This window comes from Scardinius erythrophthalmus (assembly GCF_964197995.2).
Source record: "Scardinius erythrophthalmus genome assembly, chromosome: 23".
NCBI lineage: Eukaryota > Metazoa > Chordata > Actinopteri > Cypriniformes > Leuciscidae > Scardinius > Scardinius erythrophthalmus.
In genome coordinates this window covers 21,614,756-21,635,912 of record NC_138243.1, presented here as the reverse complement: position 1 = coordinate 21,635,912, position 21,157 = coordinate 21,614,756, and the positions used below count along the sequence as shown (strand labels likewise).

The 21,157-nt window shown below is 36.6% G+C and overlaps 1 protein-coding gene across 2 annotated transcripts in view; it reads right to left on the bottom strand.

Annotated features, from left to right (window-relative positions):
* Nucleotides 1–17,321, bottom strand: part of rxfp2a (relaxin family peptide receptor 2a) — a gene marked incomplete at its 5' end in the record, with an annotated part of 54,043 nt that extends 36,722 nt beyond the window's left edge. Inside the window, 5 exons of one of the 2 annotated variants that reach the window (XM_081354582.1) lie at nucleotides 784–855; nucleotides 1,872–1,977; nucleotides 3,916–3,993; nucleotides 4,287–4,430; nucleotides 17,234–17,321. In XM_081354582.1, coding sequence (XP_081210708.1) covers nucleotides 784–855; nucleotides 1,872–1,977; nucleotides 3,916–3,993; nucleotides 4,287–4,430; nucleotides 17,234–17,321 — 488 coding nt within the window. Of the gene's footprint in view, nucleotides 1–783; nucleotides 856–1,871; nucleotides 1,978–3,915; nucleotides 3,994–4,286; nucleotides 4,431–17,233 lie in introns of those variants that run through there. The other variant, XM_081354580.1, reaches the window with a different exon arrangement.
* Nucleotides 17,322–21,157: the final 3,836 nt, after the last annotated feature.

Sequence of the window (21,157 nt, the reverse complement as noted above, 5' to 3'; positions counted from 1 at the left end):
GCCCACAAAAACTGCCCTTCTCGTCATCAACTAATCATTCATGTTAAGAAAAAATAAAGTGAAACCAACCACTGATGGGTGCACATCTCACACAGTGCATTTTTTCTCACAAAGAATAACAAATGCATAATTCTCATGGTGAAGTGTACTACAAGACAAGATAAATCATAAACATCTCAAAAATAAGACGAAATAAACAGTGCATGTTCACTACAGCCATTAAAAAGCAGTAGGATTAAATCAGCTTAACACACCATTAACATCCATTTGAAACTTGTTAGTGGCTTTCCAGTCGAGATATAGCAGCCCATTAAACCAATTAAATTTCAACTGAAACTGTCTCTGATGACTGGACTTTAAATTTTCTACGTTTTTCTCATATGGAGAACTCCACCAGTATAATGGTTGCTCATCAGCTCAGAACAATCTGAATTATGAATGAAGATTTAGGCCTGAACAGTAGATTATGTAGACAGGAGGAAGGCTTTCTTGCTGCACTGGCCAACGGCCTAAAATACTTTTAAAGTGTTTTATCGATGGCCTGCAGATCGGTGAGATATTGCACTCATCCCCCTCAGAGAACCAGGTTTTTAGGCGTGACCTAAAGTCCTCAGGGCTGAGATAATTTGGTTCATCCGATATTAGAAATTTAACAGCATCCATAAACTTAGGCATCAACAGGAACAGGCGATACACAGGAAAAGTAAAACTGTAGAATGACTCAGAAGACATTGGCTGAAGACTTTAAGCAAAAGCAATGGCAATGTGCATTTTTATACTCACAGTCTCTGCAGTTGTGTATATTTAGAGAAGATGTGATCATCCAAAATCCTAATCCTATTGTTCTTCAGAGACCTGTACAATTATAAAGCATTGAATTACAAACAACACCACATTACTATCAGAACATTCACAGGCATAGTTAGTCACAGTGGACAGTCACAGGTGGGTTGCAGAAACAAGGATGAAATAAAAGCTGGATTCATGTGCAATGGTCCAATTTATTTAAACACAAAGAAACTAAGCACACTGGCAAAACCCATTCACTGACGAGAACAGACAAAGAACTGAACAAAAAACAGACCAAACTAATCAAAGAAATCAACATCAGGTGTAAGCTAATCAATACGTAACCAAGAAGACAAATCAAGAGCGGGAACAGAAAACAGAGCAAAACCAACTCATAGAAACACAAAGAGATAACACACATCAGAATGCTGAAATGGACATTTTAAGTATCTCCTTTGGTGTGCACAGAAAAACAATTGCACATGTTTCGAAAGATATGAGGGTAATTTGAAAGTAAATCATGAACAGAATTGTCATTTTTTGAATAAATTCTCCCTTTAAGGAGTCTTTTCATTCCACAAAGATGAAACAATGTGGATAAATTATTGGATACAACTTAAGTGACCACTGATATTCATTATCTAACATTCCTTCATTTTCCAAGAACATCCCCATAATCCAATAGATCATCTCCAGAATCCTTATCTCAAAAAACATAAATTATCTTTAAATACCTCTTCAACCCTGTATATCTCAATATCTTCAAAGTCCAGATCACAATAAAAGTATCAAAAGCACAACTAGAATTCATGCAGAACAACTGAAACATCATAACCAAACAAAACAAAACCCCACCTTTCAGGCAGTGTACATCATTTTTATTTCTTTTGGTAATTGTTCAGTGCAAAGAAGCTCTTAATCTCGTTAAGCTTTATAATTCAGTGCTTTAAAGCTCTATGTCTCACTGATGTCAAATCTGTACTCCTCTTCTCCAGCTACAGATTAATAACCTCTGGTGGAAGCAGAGAAGTAAAAAAAAAAAAGTTCTTCTCTGCAGTTGGCTCCCAGTTTGATGTACTTACAACCAAGTCACATTGGAGGAGAAGACGGGTACAGCATGCAGGTTCTTGTCCACACATTCCACCTCTGTCTTAATGCAATCACATCTCTCTGGGTACTGCTTCAGAACTATAAAAGGATCAACACAAACAAACATAATAAACTCAGTTATTAAAGTAAATCTAGTACATAAAGCTGTTAAAAAAAAAAAAAAAAAAAATTGTTGCGTCTTTAGTTTGCTTACTATTGTTAAATTCCAAGTTCTACTATCAGGAACGCATAAACAATCATACAGTATTTGATGATTTGCATGAATGCATTTTTTGTTCAAATTAGGCCTACACTGAGAAAAATATAGTTTTTATCCCTTTTGTCCTATTTCTAGTCATTGATTTCTCTCTCTGTCCCCTCGCCCTCTTTTAAATATTACCATTTTTTGTTAATGGGGTCTACTAGAATATGGTTACATCATTTAATGTTTAAATAATTATTTTATTATAATTTACATTGTTGTAGCACCTGTTTTCACCCTGAAAGGTCTGATTTACGCACTGTTACAACAGTCATTGTTTTGTTTTGTTTTTCACAATGACATTTGAGTTCATGATTTTAATGTTGTTGTTTTTGTTGTAGACTAAAGACTAATGACAGACTGTTGATCTTTGAATAAAAATATGTTTGGTTCAGGTTTGAAATTCATTATCGGCGAGAATCAGCTCCAAAGGCTTCCTGAGGCACTGTGAACATAACTGTAACTACCCAAACTGTGCCATCAGTTTTGCCAAATCAGTTCAAGCCTGAGTTCTCTCCAGCAAGAAGAACAAGCTGATCAACCCGAACCACCTTCGCAAACACTACATGTGCCAGGGTGGAAAAAACACCTTCTCTTGGACATGGTGACAACAAACGCAACTCAAGTAGGTGCCAGTTGCATAAACATAGCCACTAACTTATGAAATAGTCTGACTAGTTAATGTTAATCAGTTTTACTTTTAGGATTCAAACAAGACCAATCTACCTTTTTATGTAACCGAAAAAAAAATTTGACCCGTCTTGAAGAAAAAATTACTGCTAATTTCAGAGGTTATGTTTAGGTATGGGGTAGGATTAAGAGATGTAGAAAATGGTCATGTAGAATGTAGTGCTTTATATGTACTAATAAACAGTCAATATGCTAGTAATATGCTTGTTAATAAGCAACTTAATAGTGAATGTGTTCACTAATTTTAAGTGCTTCCAAAAGCATAATAGGACCCCTACAAGTCAAGATATACATTTTGTATAACATTTAAATTTGATTTAGCTATCATTTCAACTAAATTGAATTAAGCTTGTAGAAGACTAATCTTGTACAGTAGTTCAAGCTTAGTCAAGCTTAGTTCAACAATGTTTAAATTGTATTTAATCTACAGTCTTCAAAAATCATAACAATTTCAGGGTGGGGGGGGGGAAAGAAAAAAGTAAGGATAAATGACAACCTTAAGACCAAACATCTGCTAACCAGTACTGTCAGCAAACGCAGAAGCAGTAAGTAATATTTTTACCATGGTCCATGCCCACTTACCTGCCTTTCAGCAAATCTGTTTTGGGACGATTACGAGGCAAGTGTCACTAAATTAATATTCATGATCCATTCCATATTCATAAGTTTATAACGTTCCCCCATTTTTCAGGTCATTACGAGGCTCCTGGTAACTACAAAAATTTCAAGGCCAACTGACTTTGAAAGCAAATAAATTTCCAACCAGATGCTTCTACAAGATTGTAAAACTCATGCAGATTTATGACGCATTACAGTAAAATGAAACCTATAGCATTTCTGGCTTTAAAGGCAACCAGTAGGCTATTGAAGGTTGTAAATTCATGAAATAAACTCTGGACGAAGAAAAAAAAAAGACTCTGACTCTCTGATTTTTTGTCAGAAAATCTGAGTCTGGCCCTCACATGAAAATTGCAGCTGAGTTTTGGACTACATTTTTTGGATGAGCCTAAAGATAACATCATTTATGCTTATCTATGTACTCCTATCTTTTCCAGAGGAAATCAGATCAAGACCGGGACACATACAGCAGTCATTAGGAAGGTCCTGTGGCTCTGCCTTTTTTATGGTGCGATCAAAAATATCCGCCCATCCGCTGTTGTCCCCTGCAAAAAGTAAAAGCAAGTCTTTGTATGAGAAAGTCACTGTAAAAAAGATAAAAATGACACTTTAAAGAAAGAAATGACCTAAGAAAGATGTCAGAATGTCTCGCTGCAGAAAAACTGATAACATCAATATTGAATAAACATTAGCTCCTAATGTATTTTAAAGTGTTAACATACAATTTTGTCCCAGTTGTAAGTCTGAACCTTACATTTCAAGCCTATTTTAAATGGATGAAATGCTTTAGAACTGAGAACAGCATTAAAGTGAAAAAGACAAATATATGTGGCCTCACCGCAGTGTTCCTCATCTGCTCCGTTTTTGCAGTCTCTGTGGCCATTACACTGAAGGACCTGGGGCAAACACACACTCATGTTCCCACAAGGGAACTGGCCAAGAGGGCAACCTTCTGTCACCGCCCTGTTAGCCATCATGGATGCTGCTGGCGGCAAGAGTGCAGAAGGAGGAAGAGAAGGAAAAGTTATAAAAGTACAAAAAGGACAACCACCAGTGAAAAGCTCTTTAAATCACCACAGTGCTTTGTGCTTCCATCAGGGTAAAGTAGATGATAGAAGCCCTCCAGCTGTCGTAGATGGAAAGCACAAGCCAATGCGGATGATAGTGCACCAAAACACAGCAGAGTTCGATTGAGTTTGACAAAAGATAAGAGTGTATCTTTTGCATATTTATTTTACCATCCTAAAACCATCCTACGGCTACAGATGCTGCAGTAAATACAATGACGTGAAAAGCACTCACACACAGTGCATGACGACAATGCTGTATTTTGTAATTGGAAAATATGACTTTACGAAGACGGGGTTCCCTATGGCACGCAATTATTCTTCTTTTTCCATATGACATGACAAAGAGAGGTGTCAGGCCAGAACATACAAACGAAAAGTTCTGCACAAAGGCTTTTTCGCAATAAAAAAATAATGTCTGACAGCTTCATTTTGCATGATAAATTTCTGTTTGTGTTTTTTTCTTATTGGCTCTCACTTACACTCATCACAAAGAGGATTTGTAATAAATTGTGAGGGTGGGTGGCTCTCAACACGGAGCTTTATCATAATGAAACACAGCCTTGTTTCTAACAGCCTCGTATACAAGAAATAATACGCTGTTCTGTTTGAGGCTATTTGTCACACTGTCCGTATGTCACATTAGGCATTAGTGAATAATATGATTTAACTAGCCACTGAAATGAAAAATGATAGGTATATGCAGCTAAGAATTTTTTTATATATATATATATATACAGTATATTATTGGTTTATACAACAACCAGTGATATGTATAGCTGGTTAGTCTTATACAGCTTCTGCATAAAACTGATCACTATACTGAAACGTTGTATTCCATAGCATACCGTTTTCACATGCAGCCACTCTTATAGTGTATTGAGCGTATTGATATTCACTTTGATAATAAAAAAGTTTAAAATAACTGGGTTCTTTTCTTGAACCGGAAGCTTGCTGCTCCTGTCTGCCCACTTTTTTTTTTTTCATTTAGAAAAAGCATTAAAAAAAATGCTAAGAGCACAGGCTTCCACACATAAATTAATAAAAGAAATAAGCTTCAAGCATATACTGTAAATAAAAAGTCTTCATCAAGCAACCTCAAGTCATGAAGAGTAGCCTATTATGCCACAGGAGCCAGAGTGCTGGTAATGAAAAACAACTCCTCATGGAACAATATTTTTATAGAGTTGTTTTAGAGGTGTTTTAAAGTAATAACGCCAGCCGCCAGGGCTCAATAGAAACCTTTCTGTCCACCAGCCTGATTGGGCCAGTACTCAGACGTTTTTTTATTTTAAATATTTTAAATGAATATTTGTACAAGTATTATACATTTGAACTATTTTAAAATTATTATTTATTACATCTTTTCCACACATATATTTTCAAATCATATGTTACCCTTTCTTAAGACAATTTGCAGTAATAACTAAAATCCTCATTTACGTTAGCCAGATAATTAAATAATGGTAGCTGGAGTTAAAGTTAATAAGCACATTTTGCAAACCAAATGTCACAGAAGGTTTGCAGAGGATAAAAAAAAATAAAAAATGTACAAGATCAAAGATCAAGTATACTGTCCTTATTGTTAAGCTCTGAATGCAAAACGCAGAGGAAGAGAGACATCAGTGTAGGGGGATATACAGTTTACAGTATAAAAACCATTACGCCTAATGAACTTTTACTGTTGTTAGTTTCACTCAAACCATCCTTGTTCACTTTACTTAAAAAACTACATGAACTTAAGTTAACTGAGTATTTTCAACAAAAAAAGTATAGTATTGTCAGCTTTGCTTAAAAAGTGTTTGTTCAGTCAACTTAACATTGCTGAGTGAAACACACAAATTAATAAAACAATATAGCCTGGACCTTTGCATGCACCATTGCTGCTTACACTGAGCAACAAAAGACAGAAGAGCCACGTTGTGGAGAAGATGCGGGTGACTCTGTCAGGTATGAATATTTTATTAACGTTCCTTACCATCCTGATAAAAACTGCCTAGGAAAAATAATGTATGTGTCCACAGAGTTTTATTGTTTTAAGTTGGCAATTTATTGTGGCTATACTAATCTGTTGCATACAGGTTAAGTTTTCTTTCTTTAGTATTTTTCCATTTTAGTCAGTTATGCTAACTTGCGTTTCTATCTCAAGACAAGCAAGTAAAGACTGCAAAATAACAGTGTCAACTAATTGCAATTGTTGAAGTACTATAGTTTAGCGAATTGCCTTTTTGGACACAGTAATAATTTCCCATCCACTTATTCCGATTGTCCCTGCAGTTTTTAAACATGGAGTGCACAAAAACAATGCTGCTTGTCTTCAGATGTCATTGATTAACGCTTAATGTAATTTAAAAGCTATCTTTAGTGTTGTGTTGTGTCTCTTAAATCACTACATTGCTGCTGAGTTCATTCGAATCATCACCATCCCACTGATTCAGCCATTTATGTCAAATCTGGACAGTTACACAAGCAAACTGCCCAACATCTACCAGAGATAATTAGTTGGAGGACGAAAGAATTGTAAACTAATGGCTATCATTGTCCAGATTTGTGATCTGTTTATGATGCTTGTGAAATGTCCACTTTAGCATGGTGATTTGTAATTTTTTCTCTTCTTAATTTCTTCTACAGAACAATACCATCTCAACTAGGAGAGCTTGCATTCTCAGAGCACTTTCTGTGCTTCATCACTTATCTTAATGAAGACTGTGAATGAAGGAGTATACAGTAGGTCTTCTCAGGCATTCTTTTGAACGGTTACAGTAAATAATACCTCCAATAAAATCACTAGACAATACAATAATCACATATGGATACAGAATCCTCAGAATCTTTGCTTTTACTAAATGTATTCAGTGATGTTACATTTGCATTTGTTGGTGCAATTAAAATGACTGAACTGTTTTACTGTTGTTCTGTGCGTTTTAGGACACAGATTTTGAGAATGCTAAGAGAGATATGGCTAATAAAATCATTTTGCTTCAAACCTGAAAATGAGGAAGTTTGTGACCACATATGTGAACAATTGCACATTGCAAGATTTTGGGTGGAACTTGTTGACCAGATTTCGTTGTTTTATTGTTTTTAAAGGTGCAGTATGTTTTTTCTCAAAGTCATTAAACAGTGTTTATATTTGAACCCCTCTCTTCATTGCTCCGCCTCCAAAGCTCACCCTCCAATCCTAACCGCCTTGCTCCGAAAATAAATCGCAGATGATAAACAAACGACAAGAAAGCACAAAAAATGAACATACATACACAAGAGTAAATACAAAGAGTTTGCTGTTAGTTGTAAACAGCAGAGCAGCTCCAGACAAATAATGACACTCAAAACCAGTGTTACTCACATATTCCACCGCTTAGCTCTCCAGGGCTGGAAAACTTTTCTAATATTATGGGGGTCCTAAAGCTATTTCCTGATCATAACCCTGCTTTTTCCAGTGATATTCTTAAGAGCTTTTCTCTTTCTCTCAAATCTCCATCTTGCTCGTTCTCTCTCCTCCACCATCATTTGCCCCCTAATAATGATTGGCTACACGTTTGTTGTTGTGTCTGGTTGTCTTTCCGACCAACTTTTAAAAGTTTTTCAAATATCGCTTACCCCACCTTTATGATCTGTGAAATTTAAATTGTGTTAGTGGTTGATTAAAAAAAAAAAAAAAATAGGGGCCAGATTTATTGTTACCTTTATTGATGGCTCAAAAATCTTTTATTGTTTTTGTATTATTTTTGTAAAAATGACATAATGAAAAAATGACATAATGAACTAATAATGACCTGTTCCCTATAATGGCATACTTAATTTGCCTGATGAGAGTCAAGGGATTGAGCTGTGCCACAAATATGTTACCTCATTTATCTCTCTCTCCTGTACACAACAAAGCGGCTGTAATACCAGTAACCGGAGCAGACGGCCCAACAAAGCCAGCAAATCTGGTTTTTATGATCTCATTAGCAGTTGTCCAGATATGGCGTCTTTTATGGCGTCTCAGGATATGTTTGTAGTTGGGATTCAAGCAAAAGAAAACCTGATCCTTCAAATCAGGGGAACAAATAAAACCTTTAAAAGGTGTATTGAATAGAGAAAGAAACAACAGCGGCCAACTTCATGTTTCTGACACATTTCATCGACTGGACTTCTAAGTTTGTGGTATGGATCTTTATTTCAGGAGTCTCTTTTATGCTACATGGAAAAACACACATTCTCAGTCTAGAAATGTAATCATTTGTTCTGTAAAACCCAGATGCACATTTTACATCTCCCTGGAGATTGAGACATGTTGTTGGTTAAGAGGGAGCTAAATATTCCAAGTTAACAATTTTCCTGAGGAAGAGCCGCAAAGGGATTGTAAACATACTGCATATCAGCACCAATTTATATTTCTGTAAACAAAATAGTGCTCTATTCCTTCTTATATTATCATGTATTCAGACCAGTGAATCCTCCACTGAGGAAACTGGAAATGATGCCCCAACCATTCTCCTATTAGACTGGGAGGATATATACAAGTGTCATTACTGCTCGGTAAGCATGCACAAACTGCTCACAACCCTCCCGCCCTCACCACTATAAGCATCAAGCATATTACTGTGCACCCTCTAGCTGTCGTCTTCTTTTGTTTCAGATTACCAAGGCTTTCAAGTCTTAGCTGTCACGGACATCATTGCTGAGAGACATTCATCCTCATAGCCAAGGTACAGTATAGACATGGATGTCATGTGCAGTATGCCATGTCTACACGTTAACACTGTTTTGCTTTAAAGACATTACTAAAGAGTCTTAATCATCTGTATATCACTCAAGCTGATGGTTCTATGGGGGGTTAATGCTTAAGCTCTGTATGTCATTAATCATGGAGCAAGATAGGAACCATTAAGGGGCCATTAAGGAACCATACCGCCAAAGATAAATTGTGTTTAATAAACTCAAGTAACTTGCCAAAGTGGTCCTGTATGAACCACATTAATGTAATGTCATGGAATTATTGTTGGAGACTTTATACATATTGACATATGCAACTCATTTATTGAATCATCATTCAAAAAATTAGCTTGAAAATGTTTTTAGTTCAGTTGACAGTCTTAGAAAAACACATTAGTAATTTATGCTATAGAGGATATGCACAAAAGATAATGCTACAGCAACAAATTCAAAAGAACTTACTTATGAGAACTTACACTTACTGTACTTATGAGAAAGCATAAGAGAAGAAGAGAGCATGATGACACAGATAAGGAAACCAAGTGTAACAATTGGCACTACAGAGCAGAACGGTGCTCTCTAAACTGTGGAAATGTATTAGATTTGCATTTAGTTTTTTGTTTGAGGTTGAGGTTTGTAACTCTCTGTAGGGCTCAAATGAAACATTGGGGCGTAACTAATATGTGCCTCAAACATCTGGAAAGAGGCTTACTCCCATGACAGTGGCAAAAGGATTTTTATGGCAATGTTGCCAGGCAACCATACTGGGTGACAATAAGATACTGCCAACCAGTAGTATTTCTACATCTTTTTTCACTGCCCATAGCTACAATAGCTGAAATGCATGCTGTGCATCTTCAACACTCAATTCGAAGCCTAGGCAAAAAAAACAAAAAACAAAAAAAAAACTACATACCAGAAATGTGTAGGAAAGGGGTACATGGGACATATAGACTACAGTTTTTTACAATCACTTTGTTACTATTTTCAGAACCTGGATGTCATTTTTCACAACTCTAGACACAAAACTCACAACCAATGATCAAAATGCACATTTTTCAAAACTCTAACCCTTTTCTCAATTGCTTGGATACAATACACATAAAACTTAGATCATTTGTTCATTCAACAAAAATCACCTGTTCAATATGACACAACTTAACATCAAAGTACTACTATTTCAAAAGGCAATTCACACATTACATTTCAAATGAGTGTCTATTCATTTCCTTACATTGATCTAACTATCAATTGATACAACTGCTCAAAATGATAAGAAACTATTGCATTACTCTGAATGCATAGTTGTATGGAAACAGACAAACATTCTTCCATGTTTACTAAATCATGAAAGTTTCAAGATAACGATATTCATTGTCACCAATTAGCATGGAGCATGAACCAATTAGACTACAATATCCATGGATGTAGCCTAATATTTGATCATACTGCTTCATCAGACACTGTGTCTATGGTCCCAAACACTGTACTACCTTTTCAGACTATGTACAGTATTGACAGCACTGCACTGTATAGATCATCACTCCTGTTCTGTTTCTTACAGTACAAGCAAGCAAGTTGAGGAACACTGCATTTGATGTTTTACAGTACTGTCTTTTCTTTTCTATTTCATAGCTAATTATTTTTTGCTTTGATTCAAATAAACCTATGTTGTGATTGTACTGTAGTGTTTTGCATCAATATATTACAAACTTTGTTCAATGATTCCACTGTAGTATTCTCTCTACTACTGCAGTGCCTTTACAGAGATGTATTTACTGTACATGTAGTGCCATAATGAAACCTGTATCACCTATTTTGTTCTACAATATTTAATGATTGTACGAACAATGACACAATGAAACTATCAGTTGCTTGTGTGTGGGTGATCTATAGTTATGTCTCAACGGTATTTCACAGTAAATTAGTTTTTTGAACCAATGATTGTGCAAGTGCAAGATTTCTTTAAAGATGTGAATACACAATGCAATGTTTTGAACATTAGATAGCCTGTGTTACAAGTGATAACCGTTTTGAGTTTTGTGTCTAGAGTTTTGTAAAATGACATCAAGGTTCTGAAAATAGTAGCAAAGTGATTGTAAAAAACTGTAAGTGAAAATGTAAGTACAATACAGGACAGCCCCATGACACTGCAGATACAGTGAAAGAGACTGGGTTTCAGTCCATGGTGGCAGGTGCTCATTTGTCTCAAAACAACTCTCTCAATTTGTTTTTGTTTATGTTGTAGGTTGGAAGATGTGTGTGTGTGTGTGTGTGTGTGTGTGTGTGTGTGTGTGTGTGTGTGTGTGTGTGTGTTAGTGTATATATATATAGCCTATATATGTGTATATATGTGTATATATGTGTGTGTGTGTGTATGTGTGTATATATATATATATATATATATATATATATATACTGTATAATAAAAGAGGAAAAAAAGGACACCCCTTTAAAAAAATTGTACTGTTCATAAATGTGCCTTCAGCATTTGTTTATTGATGGTTAAATTCATTGTTACCTTTGTTGTGGGTAAAGAAAATGTTTTTATTGTCTCCTGTTAATTAAACTTTGCCTGAGCTTGCAGCCAGTACTCCTGTCTCACGTCGAAACTGATGTTAAACACTGTTTCAAACATGTAAATGTTGATTTTGTTGGGTTACTGAGAAAGACTGTTAGTTTTATTAATACGCATGCAGTAGTAATGAGGCATAAATCGGATTACACATGAGTGAAAAATATGTGAATTTGAAGTGAAATGAGAGAAAATACTCATGTGAAAAGAGTTTAGCAATGTTTCTAAAGTGTTTTGGATGTTGATTGTAATTGGATGATAAAGTTTAAGCGAGCTAAATGTACATTTGCTTCTGGAGTTATCTCAAGCCAAAATGGTGGCGCATGTTTATTGTTAAAAGTATCCCCATTAGCTGTCACCAGAGCCATAGAGGGAAAGAGTTGCGACACTCCCATAGACCTCCGTTGTAAATAATGGCGGCGCTTTTAACCGCCTACTTCCGGGATTTGAAGATCTGAATAGTTCCAAACACTGTCATTTGGACGTTGGACACCATTCACTTACATTGCTGCGCGTCGAGTTGTTCCAGAGTTAAGTTGCTGAAATATCAACCTCTTTTGAATTGTCAACTGTCTATATTGTATCAGAGGCCCTTTGCGATGCTTATACTGGTCTTCATTTGTATATGCACAGCGTAATTATTTATATTTTATGTTGGTTGTTTCAACCAATTTTCAAGTACTGCCTGCTAGTGCGACTTCATCAGCTGTGACAGTAAGAGTTCGGTAATGAATCGCTACCACCTTTATAGCAACTTTTATTTTATTTTAATTTTTTGGGATATACTAACTTTTCTTTAGGTGTTATTGTCTTGAGTGAAGCGGCTTGTGAGAACAATGCTGGACCTCTAGGATTGTTATGGGATCACCAGTCCTGTCTGTTTCATGGATCACCTGCCCCTGGTTTTTGTTTTTCTTGTTCACACACACTCACACAAGCACACATTTTTGTTGTCTGTCATTGTTTAATAAAAAATATTTACGCGAACTCTGAACGGACCGCCACGGCAGACCTCTTTGCGTGATCACGAAGGTAGGCTAATGGCTGAATCAAAATTTATAGGCAAAATCACGGGAATCAATAGCCTAATACAGCCCAGTTGTGCTAAAATAAATATCATGAGACGTCCATCATCAGATGAATGATATGGAATAGTTAAGTTAGAGCCGCTAAAGCCAATGCTACTACCCGCGAACATGAACATAAGCTTTTCCCTCCAAAAATATAGCCTAAAACTTATCTCCAAATGCAAAACTGATATTAATAAAAATGCAATAATGCAATAACAGCTGAAAAAGTACTTGGGTGTGTGTTTTATTTTATATTTACCGTTCAATAATGCAATCGCTGCTGTCTGTCCCATAGAAGAACATGACAGCCAGCGTATGTTTTGGAACTATTGGGGCTTACATAAACCACGTGACAGCCATAGCGGCGACATCAAAGAGTGTCGCAACTCTTTCTCTCTATGGCTCTGGCTGTCACCAAAGTGAGACGAGCTAGTCTTCCTGGGTAAAACATTATAGATATCATTATAAACATCATCAGAAATTATTCAGAATAAATTATTACAGTATTACATTCATTATTACATTCATACAGTAAATATGTCCATTCCCTACTTACAATTTTAAATAGTGCATTCTTAGATCATACTTGAAAGAGACTTTGCCATTCATTTTTTTGCATATTCAGTGGGCAATTATTCCAATGATTGATGGCACGATAAATAACTGTTCTCTTTAAAGCATTTGATTTTAGGCATGGTAACATCATCTGGCCATTATCAGCTGACCTAGTGAAATGAGAATGAACCTGATCACACCTAACACCTAAGTGTTTCTGAAAAATTAAGTTGTATTGAAAACCAGCCTGTTCTCCACCGTTAACCATGAGAGTCGAGAGTGCATACTGATAGTGTTTGTTCTGATGGGACAATGTAATACTAACCTGGCACCTCTGTTTTGGGCAGTTTGTTATTTCTTTAGTTGACCTTTAGATGTAGATGACCATACAGGGGCACAATAATCCAGATGACATAAAATGAAAGAATTAGCCACCTGTCCCAGGATGTGTGTAGGGACATAAGAAAGACATTTCCTCACCATAGAGATACCATAACCCATCTTCTTCACGATGATATCAATATGTTCTGCCCATGACAGCTGACTATCAATTATTGTGCCCAGTCATTTTACTTTATCTACCTGTTCTATAGGTTCCCCAGACAAGTTCAAACTCATCTTTGGTGTAGATGACAGTTTATGACTCAATCTCAAGATAAATATATATATCCCAAGATGCATGCATGTATGTTTGAACTAGAGCCAAAATGGCGACTTGCATTTAAAACAGGTTAGTGTGAAGCCAAATCTGAGATTCATTTATGTGGCAGTGTGAAAATGGAATTAATGTTTATGATGATGTGAAAACACTGTAGCAGGTCAATGTATTGTGATTGATTTTAATGTGTTGCAGAACAAGTCAAGTACAGACAAAAGTAACTTCTGATTCTGAAAAGCTTTATTGAAATATTGTTTTCTTTGGTGTAATGTGCTGTGTTGTAGAGAAACAAGTATTGTTGTTCTGTAACGTTAAAGAAGCTAAGAAAAGCTTGAGAGTTAATTAAACTTTGCCGGAGCTTGCAGCCTGTACTCCTGTGAGTCCTGTCTCACAGCATGTCTTTTATTATTCTACAGAGCTGACAAAAGTGGTCCATTCAATTTCCCCAATCAGGCTTCCCAGCCCTGATGCGAGTAACATATAGTATAACGGGCCAAGTCATTACCCGAACACCTCAAAATCAAAAACACAAAAACATTGTATACCCTACCTATAATCAGGAGTTTAATGGAGTAAAGTTATGTGGAAAGAAAACTGTTGAAGTGGGGACCTATAACATTGCCGGAATTAGTCGCGGAAGTGCCCTGTGTGAACAAAAGCCAGGACCAATGCCGTAAGGGGTATTTTGTTGCTCTTAGAAGAAAGTCTGTGTTCGTCATCAACAAAGAAAGAACGAAAAAATGTCTGCAAAATAGAATGAAGCAGAGACCAGCGAGCTCCTTACTATCCATGCTGAAGCTGAGATCGTTCGCTAGCTTTGTTAGACTGGCCTTTCTACAACACATCTACATCACGTCAAGTGTCTTTACGGCATGTGTATGAACGCACTCACAGATTCCGGAAAATCACTGGCAGTGGGAATGAACCAAAATCAAATGAGTGTATTTTACAGAATCTCTGTGTGAAAGGGGCTTTAGAGAGGCATTCAAGTCTGGTCAGATGTTGATAACACGATGCGTTTGCAGTGAGAGTGTTCCCTGATTGACATGGCAAATCCTGGACATTTATTTGTGCGCAAAAACAAACAAAAATAACGACTTTATTCCACTTTTCATTTCCTTCTCTCTGGACCTCGAGTCTTTTTACGTAGTGTCTAAGCGTAGCGTGTCTGTGTTGCACGTCACCACGTAGGCTCACTATTGAGCAACTCTGGTCATGTGTGATGTGGTGACGTGAAACACAGACGCGCTACGCTATTACACTACGTAAAAAAGACTCGAGGTCCAGAGAGAAGGAAATGAAAAGTGGAATAAAGTCGTTATTTTTGTTTGTTTTTGCGCACAAAAAGTATTCTCGTCGCTTTATAAACTTAAGATTGAGCCACTGGAGTCACTTGGACTATATTAACAATGTCTTTAATACATTTTCTGGGCCAGCAAGTTAAGGTGTCCATAAGCCTGCTCTCAGATTTCATCAAAAATATCTTAATTTGTGTTCCAAAGATGAACAAAAGTCTTACGGGGTTGGAACAACATGAGGGTGAGTAATTACTGACAGAATTTTTATTTTTGGGTGAACTAACCCTTTAAGAAACAGATAAATGCTGATTTTACTTATTTATTAACCCTCATGCTTTGTTAGGGTTCTGAGAGACCCTTTTACTAGTTCTAAAAACACGCTACATACTTATAAACACAATTCCAACTTGATCCTTTAAACATAAACCAGGAAAAAAGAAAGTTATTAAGCATATGTGAGGATAGGAAATTCCAGATATAAAAGATGAATAAATGCAAATAAGTTTTACATGAAAATTTCTCATATATTTCACTCCAGCCAACTGTTGGATTTGTTTTGGTCAGTAAATATATATTTTGAATTAGTTTTGTTTTTTATCTTACCACACTGGCAAAATTCAGCAAGGTTTATCCTTAAAAACAATTTAAATGGGAAAAACTATTTATTATTGCATCTCAAATTTATCCTGTTTTAAGGATATGTTACTGGTAAATGTGACCACAAAACGTTTCATTTTTTGAAACGTCTTATTTTCTGACATACAGTAATAGAAGGATAAAACTTAGGTAATATAAGACCAGGGACTTTAAGACAAAGATACATATTAAATTAATTTGAAGGGAAAATGTAATTTTGTACATATTTTTCACATACACATCACTGTATCTGGGACCTCAAACAAAGACAGTAGAGTCAATCCCAAAGGTTTAAATAACAGCAGAAATAAGAGTAAACAACGCATACCAGGTTCTTAAGGTTCTTAAACTAAAAGGTTTATTTATAGAGTGGACTAAAATGTGGAAATGAAAAGGGATTAATTCAATATTAATAAATTATAGTAATAGAAAATAAAGTCAGTTACTAAGACTGAAAATCAATGTAATTTATATGCTAGCCTACTACTAAAATTACCCCAATAGCGCACAGCTCTCCAAGCACCTTTGCTTTATATTCATAATTTTTACATCGGCTTAAAATACTCACAGATGTCCAACCACCGCTCTTTAAGGCTTGGGTTTATGAACAATGCAACTTTTTATTCAAAACCTGTAGTGTCTGACAACGTGCACCGCAGTGCGCACAGGCTGAAACGCAATTCAATCGAGTCTTTGTGTAGAAAAAGCACCCGAGCGACTCACTTACTGCGATAAATAAGAACCCGTGAAACGTTGTGTTTTGCAGATAAGCAGCGATAAAAGCCACCACCTGTGCCACGTTTTGTTTTATTTGATAGAAGTTCGCGAAGTCAAAGAACGCATGTTGTTAAACAAGCAAAATATATTCATGCCACGGAACAGTGTCTACCGCGAGAAAGGTCAAAAGTTCCTCAGAGGTCCAGTGAACTATGCGGTAGCATAATACATTGCTGATTATGTGTAGGCTAGATTATTTTATATCGCATTATTTATAATCCATTCAGTACGCTAACCAAACACAGCCACTTCGAATAAATCATCAGAATAGGCTACATTAAAATAATGACTCGCATAGCCTATGTAAGAGGTTGCAGATCACATGGACGAAAGAGTAAAAGTTTGCAGGAATTAAAGAAGATTGTTGGGAGAAAGACCACCATTTAGCTTAAATTTTACAATTCACATCCAAACGAAACCGGTTATGAAGTGCCAAAAAAGATCTTACCTTCGGTTTCCACCCTGGATTTTTGAATGAACAGGAAAATGACGGTTAATTCCAAAAGAGTGTTTGAAGGATATTTGAAGGATTTCATGCTGAAGCCTCACAGCGGTCCTCCAAAGACATTACCGACCGGACAGACTTTTCCAAAATCGCACTATTTCCAAAGGAAGATGAGCGTTTATCGCTTTCGTGGGGACAAACGGTAGCATCTCTCGGTTGGTCCAGCAGTTTCTGTCACCTGCTCCCGCGGACTGAGATAGACTTGATGAGCTGGAGCAGAGCTCGACATTATTCATTGAGAATTTCGTCACTACCGCGTGGTTAGGGATTATAAACACTTATGTCTTTGTTTTTATTTTACACTATTGAGAACGCCTATTCATATTCCTGTGATCAATAATGAGAGATGGGAACACTTACACGTCACTATACTACATTCACACAAAACCAAATTGAGTGGAAATGAATTAGGCAACATTCATAAATGGGTCAACGTTGCTATTGCCATTGCTTAAACCCTTAAGCCTATTGGCAACATTGTAGTGTTTTAATATGCTCCTCATTCACCATAGAAATAGCCTAGAATAAGTGTTTAAGTGAATAAGTGTTTCACTTGTTTTCTATAAGTGAAAGTTATTTTCTCTCCTGCCCTGTTTGTCATTGTTTTCTTGTTACCTGTATGCCTACAGCCCAAAATATTAGTCATGAATGTAAAAAAAAAAAAAAAGTAAAAAGAAAAGTACAATAGTTCACAATGTTTTTGGTTGCTATAATTAATACTTGAACATAAAATCACATGGCAGGTGTTTGATTGTGTCTGGAAATGATTGACTTCCGGTTTATTGTCTGTCGTACAGTACAGGTGATCTTTCATTATAAAGCTAATATTAGTTAGCAACATTTTACCGTAACTAGGTTGGTATATATAGATTTTAGTTTTTCAAAGAATGTGTTTGTTTTATTTCTCCATGTATTTTTAGATAACTGGTATCAATCTCAGACAGGTTTGTTAAATAGTTTGCCAGGTCTACTTGGGTAAAAATCTTGCAATGCGGGCTCTTATTTAGTCAGAGGCCAAAGATTTTAGTTTTGGAAATGGAAACCCTTAAAGAGGTTATTCCACATTATTAAGCAAGTCAGTTCTCAATAGCCTACATGGGGAGGAAGAAGGATAATTTACCACTTTATTTACAAAATATTAATCTCCAAAGCATGTTCACGCAACAACGTCTGCTCTTGTGTCAACACAACACGCATGCGTCGTGCTCTCGTGAATGAGTTGAAGATTAATATTCGATAAAAAAAAGTGTTATGGGTTTGGAATGACATAAGGGTAATAAAAAACAGAATTTTCATTTTTGGGAGAACAATGAGCAATAAAAGTTTTCTGTTTTCAGTTGAAAATGGTGTTGTGTAAACGGAATCTAATTTAATAATAAGATTTTTACAACGGAAATTAATCAATCAAAAACTTAGGCCTACTTAAGTTGGACAGTGACTCTCTTCTAGAGCTGCTGTACAGCCAAAACAATCTTTGTTGCATTAATTTTCTATTATCACTGTAAAGCTGCTTTGAAACAATCTCAATTAGGCCTATATAAAGCACTATATAAATTGGTGACATGACTTGACTTGATTTTCCACGTGTCACTCTTTTTTATATGTTATCTTTTGCTTTTGCAAACAAAAACAAAAAGGAACATCTTGCTGAAACCAGCCTAAGCTGGTGGTAATTGGTTTCCCAGCCTGGGGCCAGTTGCATAAAACCTTAAGACTAGTCTATCAAGTTAGTCATAAAATTTGTTTTAAGACTGTTGATAACTTTTTTGAGTCAGTAACATAAAAATGTAGATTTGCCTGATTTGATACTGAAAAGTCTGACTGCCCCTTGACTAACTGCTAGTGGGTCAGGGCCAGATTAAGAATTCAGAGGCCCCTGGGCACAATGTAGTACTATGCTGGAGTAAAATTCATAAATGATTGGCGTTTCCCATAGGATTTTGTAAATATATGTTGGGTGGACCTCTGTCCCTCTTGGGAGGTTCGGGGGCATGCTCCCCTGCAAGGAAATGTTGTACATTTTAAGGTTAAATGCATCAATCTAGCATACTATGAGAGCTAAAAATTAAGAGCTTCAACCGGCTTCAACCCATGAACTGTGCACATTGAACAAAGAAAAAGCATTGACTTGTTGGCCTACCTGGACATTAAAGAGGGCTTAAACATATTTTTAGTTATGATATAGAGTCTCAGTCTACATTACATTATCACTGGTGTTTTAGGATGCCAAACAATTATTATAATAATATAATAATGATTTATAATTATTCCTATGACGTAATGTCCATATAGCCTATTGTAAAACAAATGTAGCCTACTTAATAAATAAGAAGTATATGTTACATTACACTATAGTATAGGAAAATTACAATTCTTTTGTCCAAATTTCTTTACTTGCAGGAAATAAACCCTTGAGCTTTTATTTTGGAGAAAACACCAGATCACCATGCTGATCAGGTGAGCAAAGTGTGCAGACTACGCACTTCTCTTTAAATCACGCAGCACAAACAGACTGCCTATATAGGCCTATAATATATATATATATATACAGGCTCAGTTTTGATGTTATTTTAAGGTGGAGTAGAATTAAATGAACGAGAAAATTCAACATTTTGTACGCGCATCCCCTTCTTTCACCTCACGTACCCCAGTTTGAGAGCCACTGCCTTAACCCATCTTTGTAAAGCAACCTTGGGTGTTGGAAAGGCGCTATATAAATAAAAATCATTTATTATTATTATTATTAATATTAATAACCACCCAAACACAATACAAACTGCTGGACACCAGTGCTCTGTGAAAAAGTCAGTAAAAGAGCGAGTTCGGCAAAAGGCGGATTCAAACTCGGGTCGAACACGTCAAAATCTGCTTTCAAGCACCTCACGGACTACGACCTACACCACTGCAAGATATTTAGTGGCAGGCATCTTTTTGCTAAAAAGACAGGCACTTAGTGCAAATATACACTCCGTTATCGGAAATGTAAAAAATAAGGATTTTTTTCTGCCACTCGCTTGGGCCCAATAATGGATAATCTGGCTATTGGTGTCCCCCTATTGGCTGGTGACCCAGGGCACTCGCCAAATCCCATTTATGGATAATCCGGCCATTTAGTGGGTCATAGCCTTTAAAGGAACATACAGACTTTTTGGGACTTTAGCTTATTCACCGTATTCCCTAGTCTGTTTATCACCAGACCAAGCTCAATCTTTTAAGATTGAACATTGGTTTGGGGAGTCTGCTCTGTATTTCTACTGCACAAGAGGCGTGATCAACGGGCATAGTTCAAATGACTCTGTACACAATTGGATAGTCCTTCAACCAGTCAGCGACGTGAAAACTCCAGGCAGGAAACGTGTCAACAAACGTGTTGGTTTGTAGCATTGATCAACGGTTTGCAGAAGCAGCAATGGCATCGAGCGATTTTTGCTTTTGAATCAGGGTAGCCTTCGTCGCACCGCGATGACGCAACCGGCCTTCGAATACGGCCTTCAAAAGATGCAAAATTGAATTGAGACAGCCTTCATCGTGTTGCGGTGACGCAATCGGCCTTCAAATGCGACCTTTCGAAGGGTGCAGCCTTTGAATTGGGACATCCTTTGTCACGCCGCTGTAAAGCTTCGTTGCGCCGCTGTGATGAAGCTGGCCTTCAAATACGGCCTTCGAAGGGTGCAGCCTTTGAATTGGGACATCCTTCGTTGTGGCGCTGTGGCGCTTCATCGCGCCGCAGTGTCGCAATCGGCCTTCAAATACGGCCTTTGGAGGATGCAGCCTTCATATTGGGACACATCTTGTGTTTGGAACTATCGGCTGCTCCACGACACGCATTACTTCCGCATTCAAAAGTTCCCATGGCAGTCTATGGGA